The following is a 9,974-nucleotide window of genomic DNA, read 5'->3' on the forward strand; positions in this document are numbered from 1 at the left end:
TTTGTCTCGTTTCGCGCAGCGCACGATTTACCGCTCGGTGCAAGAGGACACCTGACTAGCGGTATAAGTCAGTGCTTCGCGAATACTGAGGCAGACACAAGCGGGTGACAGAACAACATCGCGCGCTAGAACAGAGTAGAAAATGACATAGTTTCGTTGTCTGCGCGCGCGACTGCACGACGTGGGTACAAGCAGACGACACGGAAATACATCTCTCTTGCTGCGGTGCGAAGTAAAACAAAAGACGCAGACATTCAACTTGTGTGCTTTATTATTTCTCTGAACTTTAATTCGTCTTATGAAAAACCAGATTACACAAATAACAGGTGTTGCCTTGAATAATTATGGAAAACACGTGCCACTATGAACGACGTCAAGGCACTGCCATGTACGTAGGCGCACTTGTGCGATATTCGTCGACTCTCCGACCATGAGCTTGCACCCGAAGGCGTTCGATTTGAAATTTCAGCTTTTTCCGCGGCGCGTAGCGATGTAAAACTAGTAATACTTAGCAGACACGATCGTTAGCGCGCATTGTATGCACGGTGCTTGTCAGCTCAAAGTGGCCAGACCTGGTGAGGGGCCCTTTAATGGAGTAAAACACGTGTATCGTGATGTTGCTCCTGCCTCTATACTGCATAAAGTATTTTCCAGCACGCCATTTCCTTCAGAATGCAGGCCGCGGATTTCGGTAACGCGTGTGTGCTCCTTCGGCACTTTCACGACCAGTGAGAGACCTCGTAAATCGAACCCGCAGGCGCCGAGCGTTTTCTGCACGGGCGCCCAGCTGGCAGGATGGCTCGGCGGCCCTCCTCCGACCGGGTCGCAGGCCACGTACGCACCCAGATAAGGCAGCCGAAGGTTGTGGGATGGACGGGTTTATTGCAGCTCGTCAGCCGGTGGTGCGGCGGCCGGTAGAGTTGCTGGCTGCGCATGAGTCCACCACATGGATCTTCCAGCCCAGGTGGCGGTGGGTGTAGCACTGCGGCACGGCGCCAGCGTTAGCACTCGCCCGGTATTGTGGACAGGCTGAAATTATTAGCTTCTCCCAATTTGGGAATTAAAATGCGCGTGAGCGCATTTCTCTCTGGTTTGGTACTCGTATACTGCTTAGCCTTTCGCCGCTTTTCTTTTTTTGCTTTTTGCTTTGACAGCGCTTTCACTAAACGCGGGTAATGCTTATGTCTATACGTTATGCATATCTTCGCGCTGCATGATAAGAAGATTTAAATGTCCGGTGTCGTTCAGACTCCTTTCTCCGCGAAGCGTATATTGGCTCAATGAATATAGTTTAGGAATTATCGAATTTTAAGTAAGAATCAGCGCAGATAGGTGGCGGCAAGCATGTAAAGCTTGCTTTATCACAAGCGGGTGGGCTACAAGCCATCAGATAGGATTTTTAATTTCAATATTTGAAGTCGCCGTATATAAGGGTTACATACCTCGAAAAAAAGAAAAACGAAGGAGCACAGTGATTTGATTTAAAATTACATGCAGAGTAAGCGACCCCGTGCAAGCAGTGGTATAGACAGCACTTTTACGAGCAGCAAAGTGACTCGCAAATAATCTCGAATGTTCGACATCAGGGGACTCCACGGAAGTTGAAACTACCGCGTCTATCTCTCCGAGTATACCGAGCTCCGAGTACCGCCAAAATATAAGCGGGCTCCAACATTATCGATTGCCGCAGAAACGCATGAGTGCGCCATCGATTAGTCGTCATGTCAAACTTAGCGGTGTGTCGGAGAAGGTTTAGGCCAGAACCCTCTGAACATGCTAGTTCCTTCAATTATACCCCCGTAGATATATAAAACAAAACAATAGAAAAGAAAGCAAAAAAGCAAACAAACAATCGTCTTGGCTTGTTCAATTCCTAGAGACGTAGAAGTTGCTGCGTTAGCTGTTATTGACAAATAAGCTGATGCGTGCCGCGAAATTATTATGTGTAGAAGGAAATAAAAGAAGTAAAAAAAAAACGCATTTTTCTTGCTCGTACAGCTGGATTCACACGAAGGATCGCATTTCACCGGAGAAAAATGTGGTAGCTTAGGGCCGCCGAAACACACGGCACACAAGGACTCCTCAGACGAACTGCTAGCGGCGTGGTTCGTTGCAGCGATAGCCACGTAACGTTCATTTGCGAACTAACCGAAGAAGCGATCCGGCTTGCCGTGTCAATTCGGCTTAAGAATCGCATTTGCCCGCAGCTCAAAAAAATTTGTCGCACGAGATGGCCGCGACATTTGCACGCAGTGTGAACAGGAAAACGTGCGCATAGGTCTCTCCGAGAGCCCGTCTAAACGACAGCAGGGATGTAGCACAGCACACCTGATAGTAGACGAGGTCGGGTGTGTTGCGGTCCGGCGTCCAGCGCAGGTAGGCCGGCGACCCGTCTCGACATTGGAGCTGCAGCCGCTGCCGGAACTGCTCGAAGCTGTTGTACTCGTCGGGCTGCTCGCCCAGCGGGAGCTGCCACTCGCACAGGCGCCCCACTGCGGTTTGTGCCAAAGGTGCCGCAGTCAAGACACGTGACTCGGAGAGGTGCACGAGCGCAACGCAGTGTGCACGCTCCCTCTTGATCGTTGGCAAAACCCGCGCTACTTCGAGCTGTATACACACCTGGTCCCCCTCCAATTGCCCTCGACTATAGATAAATATTTTCACTGGAGCCGCGGGACAGGCGACAGGCCGTTCTTTGGACACTCCTGGGCTGCCATCTTGTACGCTTTCGAAAAGCCGAAATTTCGTTTCGCCTCACGCGATTGGCCTAGTTGGACCTAGTCCGCGTTATCGGCGCGGCCTGGACGATCGCGTCAAACGAAACTGAACGTCGGCTTTTCGAACGCGTACGGTAGCGGCGACTGGACTACATTCACAGCACCAGTGTCAGCCCTCGTTGACTAGTCACCCTGTCTAGGTCAACAAGGAACAGTCCCCACTTTTCCTATCATCTTTGTTGCCCAGAATAAACTATACGGTTCTAAATGGCGCGGAAGGGCAAGCACTTGGCCGGCTTAAACAGGCTTGTTCCGCTATAGCTTCTGGCGACACGTGCAGTATCCTAGCCGTGATTTAATTGCCGATGTTATCAGTCTATTCCGGCGTCAAGGAAAGTCTGGTCTGGTCCGGTAGAAAGAAAATCAACACCCATGGGTGCGTTGATTTTCTTGTTGGTACATGTACAGTTATGGAGCTGCGTGCTGCTAAGGGAAAGGAGTGTGGTATATAGGTCCTCACCTAACTCCCATGCCTACGCTACTGCCGCAGGTGCAACCCCAAAAGACTTTACTTAGCGCGAGCATTATAACGCTCTGATCGATCAGTGAAACGTGGCAAATAGCCACGCTTGTGTACGCAAGCCAAAAGGGCTTGTCAGACATGCGCGACGACCTGTCACACTGCGGTGGAGAAAGAAGGGCCAAGCAATACCTTTCGGTCAGACTGCGCACTTTCTTTCGCCATCCAGGTGTAAAGATCCGCGGTGTCAGTACACACATTTCTTTTGCCAGAACTTTCTTTTTCCCAGCCCGAGCAGTGAAACAGTTTTCTTTTCCTCTTAAAGCTCTAGGTGCCTATCGCGCTACGTATACTAATGGCAAAACACGACGTAAATGGCGTCCCGCGAACAACCGCCAATATTTCCCCATCCGACACGCCGCGGCAGAACGAAGTCAGTTTAGCACAGCCGTTGCGTCACTGCCCAGTAACAACATCGTTTTTGGCCCTGGTAGCACTACGTAGCGCCTACGTCATGCAAGACAAATACTGAGTGCCAAGCACATCAATGAACCCGCTTATGCGTTTCTGTGGATAAGAAAATGGCATTCACAGATTGATACACAGCATGGTGCCGTACCCATGCCTGCCGTGCCATGTCAACTTCTCCGTGAGTTGCCGCAAATATAAAGGTGACATTTTCCTCGATAAGAATATTGCTTACGAGACGTCGGTAATGAAAACAAAACGCGCATCAACGTTACTCTTGAGTAGCGCGTAGGCAGAGGCGAGAGAAGATGAGCTGAATGCAGCAGATGGAGAAAGCTTTTCCTTTTGTCTTCTTTTTTTAAATGCTATAAGTTGTATAGAAACGTGGCGAACATAGTGTATTGAGTTGCTACCGTACATTTGTCCTCTACATGGGTAGCAGTATACAGAAATATATGCCAAGACGAAGGCGCTGCTAAGCCTAATGCTTTGGCACACAACTTACAGGCTTTTTATGTGTTCCTATTTTGTCATATAATCTTAAATGTTGTCCCCCTTTCAATTTTTTGCTTAAAACGTTTAAGCGAAACTTGAAAGGGAGGCAACGTTGCTTGCGCAATGTTACATTTTAAGATAACATGTATATTGAAAAGAGGCTCGCAGAATAACTTAAGACAACTGAACTTTCTCGAATGTGCACATCACTTTCAGCGCGCCCGATATTGCTCGAAACAGTACGCACCAGCATGTCGCACCTGCCACGATAATCTTTGATGCTCTCATGCCCGCACCAAAAAGTGAACCAGAGCAACATAGAGGGATAATTTACTTTCTCATCATGGCATTTACGGGCAATATATCGCACCTTGAAAACGTCATATAACGCTCAGGTCTGGCAGTAGCCATGACGCCTCATTTACAAGCTTGTGATAATCTGATAAAGCATCCGCCGTCAAGTTGTAGAAATGGAGCCAGTAAATGCACTGAAACCGTCACACCCCCATACTTAAGCGCCGGAATAAAAAAAGAGCCGCGCAGCGGAGTCAACTCACCAGCCGTGGGATAAGGTCTTCCGTTTTTGTGTCGAGCGACGCCAGCATAGACGCGCTCGACCTTGCGTTCCGCGACTGATTTGTGCTCGTAGCCACCTCCAGGGTCGGATGTAATATACAATGGATGGTTCTTGGCTGTGTTCTCTTGGTCGTTGCCTCCTTCGACCACAAACGTGTACGTCTTTCCACGCTGCACCCAGAGTTCTGGTATGAGGACACCGTTGACGTACCAAGCGATTCCCCACCCCACTTGGCCCGTCACTGCCTGGTAGCCTTTGCGGCCTCCTGCAGGGCCGATCTGCATCTGGAAAACGCCGTCTGCCGGGCACGACACCGGCGGGATCTGCCATGCGTCGTCTGCCGACCCTTCGGCCGCCGAATCGCTTTCTGTCGCGTCGTCATCCGGGGCCGGGCAGTTCCAGGCAGGCTGGCGGGCAAAGTCCAAAAACATGTCCCCTGGGAAGTAGCGAATAGGAGCCTCAGGAACCGTCACTCATCATTTTATTTTCTAGGTTTCATACCAACCTTGACTGTGAACAGAGTGATAAGATGCGTCAGAGTGATCATTGACAGGTCCTACGGCCCACATGACTGCTTGCGGACCGTCAGAGTAGATGTGCTGGTCGTAGTTGGGATCCTCTAAACAAACAACGCGAGTTAGGGACGCTCTAGGAACACATAGCTAGCAGTGCACTCACGAGCTGCCTGAGGTCTGCGGAAGGTGACCATGTGATAGCCGTTCAGCACTGCCGCGTCCAACATTGTCACGCTGTCAGCCGCCCTGCGGCTGATTTTGTTGTCTGGGCAGCTCCCGCGATTGCCCACACACTGTGAAAAGAGATTATGAAACTTTAGTGCCTCGAACCAGACCAAGTTTCTCACATACCTGCTCCTTGCTAGACAAATAGTAGTCTACAGCGTGTCCTCTACCATTCCGGTCGATCCAGGCGACAATGGCGTCTGCGTCCAGCATGCGGGACTTGGTGTCATCCTTGCTTAGGCCGAAGGACATGTACTCGCCCTGACGCACGCGACCGACCATCTGCATGACTGCCTGGTCGCGTTCCAACACCCAGCGCAGTTCCAGGCCTAGGGGTTCGTGCAGGACTTGACAGTTGAGGCCACTGGTGGTTCTGGCTCCGGTCTTGTTCGTAGGCCTGACTGGGGCCGCGGTGGAAACGGGCTGGACCCGCTGAACGTGGGGCACGACAGCCTGCTGCTGTGCCTCGGCTTGCGCCAGGGCCAGCTGACGCGGTGATGGCGGGACGCGAACATTGTGGGGAATGGAGATGCTGCCGAAATCCACTTGTGCCGCATCGCACCATACGCCGAAGCGATCAATGTCGTAGGCGCTCAGCCCGTCCGGCAGCGAAATGAAGACGGTCTTGCCCGTGGCGGGTGCCAGAGGTGCGTCGCTGCGAGAAGGTGTGCCAGGGCGGGTCACGCGAGCAGGTCTCCCACGTGTCCACTCACCTGCCGTTCTCGTCGAGCAGCCGCGTGCCGCCGCGGTGCTGCTTGGGGCCCTTGGACACCCACCAGTAGGCGGCTGGGCAGACAAGCACACACACTCACATGGTTCAAGCGCTTTTATTCTCCCCGTTTGTACAGATCAGGGACGCCGCTCACCGGGCCCGAGGCCGTCGTACTTGAAGTCGGGCACCAAAAAGGTCTGCGCGTCGACCAGCGAGACCCGGCCGGAAGACACGCCATGGTCAAAGGTGGGCAGCGCCTTGAGCACGGCCGGCTTGGGCACCTCCAGGTTCCGCGGGATGATCAGGTCGCCGAAGTTTGCCTGTGCAACGCCAGCCGGAGCTTTAGGAACACAATTCTAGGACAGTCCACCGAAAAACATCAGGGCAGGAAAAAAAAGTTCTTACACTAGGATTGTTCGTAAGACCTAACGCAAACCAAATGTGCTGCCGGATATGGCGGCTGGCCGATGAGCATTTACGAAGGAACAAATTTGTGAATTCGGCCGTCCAAATCTGTGCATACACTTACCCTAAATTTTCGACACCAGACAGAAAACCATCGGATTTTGCTGATCGTTTGTCCGGCCGGCAGCTTGAGCACCAGGTCTTGACCATTATAGGCGCCGAGCGGTGTTGTTCTGCAATAGAAATGCAGCGCTTTGGAACGAGGCCGCCCGCGCGACGCTTTAGCCGTCTCCAACCTGCCCTTCTCATCCGGGATGATGAAGCCCGTGTGGTCCGGCCGAGTCGAAGAGCCTGCCCAAAAGTAGGCATCTGCGCGCAGGAGAGTGAGAAAATGCCGAAAATGTTTACGGATGAAAGGAGAAAGTTTTTTGTGTGTGCGTAACTTCAACACATTTGCGTATTTTAATAGCTTGTTATCGAGCGAGAGCCCCGGCACAAACCGACGCTTCCATTGCGTGAGTTTCCGCACAGTGATAGCGTCAGCAGGTGCGAGCTCGTGCCCTCCAATCTTCATTAGGTTCGCCATGAATATGACCGGAGTACAGATCTATGCATGACAGTCAGATCGAACATATGCTGATGTGTGCTTACTACAACATGACCGCGCTACTATGGCTTCCTCGGAACCCTCATTCGCGGGCGAGGTTGAAGGCAAGATGAACGCAACGTGAAGGAAGTTGAAGGCAACGCATCTCACCAGCACCAGCTCACGAGTGAAAACGAACGCTTGACTCGCGCACACCAGCATGAACATCACAACACAACCACTCTTGCGCCTTGCCCACCTGGTCCTGTTCCGTCATAGTGAAAGTCCTTGAGGTACAGCGTCGTGTCGTCCACGGCGTACAGCTCTCCGGAGACGCCATGGAAATGTGTGTTCAGCTTCCCGATTCGAGCGCCCAGGTACGGCTCCGCGGCCGCGGCCGCGATCACCGTCCACAGGACCCAAGCGTGACTGTCGAGGAGCATAGCCTCTGGAGCAATGACCGTCGCCGGGGCTCTTATAAACGCGGTACTGACCCGGCTCCCTGAATTGGGTCAGCGGGCAAGGAGGCTGCCCCTCGCGACGCACAAACTGGATTTCAAGGTTCACTTTCTGCCGCCAGCCGAACGGTTTCGCGGCCAGTCGGCAGGTGAGAATTATCCCTTCCGGCGACCATTGTGTCTTTGTGGCTGGCGACCTTGAGGTTGTCGCCGCGCCTAAGGTGGCACATCCCCAAGGACGGGCCATCCTCCCGACAGAGCATCGGCCGCGGCGGCGTGGCTGGCGCGGCGGGAAACGCCTCTTCGCGGCTGACGCAAACCGTCTGAAGCGCTGACAGCACGGGGAAGTGAGCGCTACTACTACAGTCGCGCCGGCAGCTGAACGAGCTGCCACATTTCCGCAGCAAATTTCTCATTCCCGCTCACGCACGCAAGGGAACGTCGATCGAACGTCGCCTATATAGCGCAACTATTGCTATACCTGTTCAGGCGCACCCACTACCATGCTCCGAACGAATCAACATAGCAGTGAAGAGAGTGCAGTTGCACAAGAGAAGCAAGACGCACTTATCGGGGTCATTATGCATGCGCGCGTACAGCCATCGCTGTCGGGAACTGACAGAAGTTTCGCAGCCGCGTGACACCGAAAGAGGATAAGCACTGGCGAACCACAAGCAGCACGGCGTGCGACACGAACAGCCGCCAAACCTGTTTCATACCGCGGGAGAGAACGACAGCAAACTTTATTTTGTCACATCAGGTCCTACCTCTCCTAGCCAATCAAACATCGTGGACGCGATGCATCGACCGCAGAGGCAGAGTCAGGCACAGGACTTTGATGCACGGCCACTTTCATGAATGTCGTCAAGCTTCATTAGCTGAATTTCGAATTGCCTATCTAGCGCATTGCTCCAGAACCCACGTGGTAATGACAATACTTTCTCGAATTAGCTGCTACTGGGGCTCTTGCTTTCCTGTTCGTCCGGAGAAGACCCCTCCGGCCAGGAAGACTATATCTGGTGAGACCTACATAAAGGACGGACTTACAGACGCGTATGCAAAACAACCTAGAATGGTGATAGGATAAGCACGCACATTTTTGGTACATGAAACCACTTCGCATAACAACAAATTCGTTCATGACGACCAAGTAACACACCTCTGAGTTACGTTTGATCGTCTTGCATTTCCTGTCATTTTGTGACAAGAGCGCAAAACATTACACGATATAAACGAAACAGGATACAAAGTTTGTGCAACCTGTCTTACTTTTGGGGAAATGGTTGGTGAGTCAACGAAAGGGAATAAGGAAAACGCATTCGTTCGCATGATGGAAAACAGGCCCTTATGCGAGCCTCGGTGCAGGTGGAATGTCATTGTGAAGGCAGAGTAGTTGTCGAAAGCTACAATCAAATTTTCATTAGTCTTTCACGAGAGCTTCGCTCCGCATATTTGGGAAGGGAAAGGGGGATGGGGGGAGCTGGGTGGGTACATTTACATGGAGTTTAACTGGACAGGTCGGAAACAGTACGCCTCCGGCTGCTCTGGAAAATATAACTTTGCCTTAAAATGAATAACTAGCAAATTAAAGAAAGGGAAAGAAATAATAAGGAAGCTTTAGCAGGCGCAAATATTAACACATACAATATCGCCGGAGGGAGGGACGAAACATCAACAACTAGCACGAGTCACTGCATAAAATCGTCTCTAGCATTTTGACCACGTGTCCGTGCTAGTAAAAAAAAAAGTATTTCACTCAATTGAAAGCTGTTCTTTCACGGCTACTAATTGGTCACGGTCCACGTATCGTCCCCAGTGGCAATAGATGATTGATTGCCCTCAGCCCTAGGTTTGTAGGGCATAACTATTGCCCTTGCTGGGAATATGATGGTTAGCCCAGAGCAACACGTGGGGCTATGTTCTCGTCCGCACTCCACACGCAGTCGATGCGGAGCTTGCACGACAGATTTTGAAAGAGGAAGTGCTTAGTGTATAGGCCACGCCAAGGCGAACGCGGTCTAACAAAGCTATCCACGCTTCGTCCACGGTAAGACGATTACGCGACTTCGACTAGATTATTAAAAAATAAAGACATAATTCCTGCAACAAATTGCCGTTCTTAATTAACCAATTTAAGATGCTTTAATAATTCTTAATTATATATACACTTTGAGGCGCATACTGTAACTGCGGAAGCGAATACGATTGGAGACGAAGACATGCTCATTTAGAAGCAAGCTGCTGAACACAGTTTCGAGAAATCGGGCCCTGAAGTTCGCCACAGAATATATCAGCC

The 9,974-nt window shown here is 51.5% G+C and overlaps 1 protein-coding gene across 1 annotated transcript; it reads right to left on the reverse strand.

Moving 5' to 3' along the window:
* Positions 1-253: 253 nt before the first annotated feature.
* Skel (DM13 and DOMON_DOH domain-containing protein skeletor) lies at positions 254-7,689 on the reverse strand. Its single transcript, XM_065439720.1, has 11 exons — positions 7,480-7,689; positions 6,931-7,003; positions 6,759-6,867; positions 6,384-6,549; positions 6,231-6,303; positions 5,644-6,172; positions 5,456-5,585; positions 5,283-5,396; positions 4,758-5,213; positions 2,329-2,492; positions 254-982 (listed from the first exon to the last, which is right to left on the reverse strand). Exons 1-11 carry the CDS (start codon positions 7,661-7,663, stop codon positions 893-895), a joined length of 2,088 nt encoding a protein of 695 aa, XP_065295792.1. The 5' UTR covers positions 7,664-7,689; the 3' UTR covers positions 254-892.
* Positions 7,690-9,974: the final 2,285 nt, after the last annotated feature.

The sequence above is a fragment of the Dermacentor albipictus genome, chromosome 1, assembly GCF_038994185.2.
Source record: "Dermacentor albipictus isolate Rhodes 1998 colony chromosome 1, USDA_Dalb.pri_finalv2, whole genome shotgun sequence".
NCBI classification, from domain to species: Eukaryota; Metazoa; Arthropoda; class Arachnida; order Ixodida; family Ixodidae; genus Dermacentor; species Dermacentor albipictus.

Excerpts from the sequence above, each read along its gene's own strand:
- Skel (XM_065439720.1), bottom strand. The coding sequence starts at position 7,663 with ATGCTCCTCGACAGTCACGCTTGGGTCCTGTGGACGGTGATCGCGGCC. Across the intron at positions 6,550-6,758 it reads TCTGGTGTCGAAAATTTAGG|GCAAACTTCGGCGACCTGAT; the intron begins GTAAGTGTATGC and ends GGCGTTGCACAG. Across the intron at positions 6,304-6,383 it reads GTACGACGGCCTCGGGCCCG|CCGCCTACTGGTGGGTGTCC; the intron begins GTGAGCGGCGTC and ends TTGTCTGCCCAG.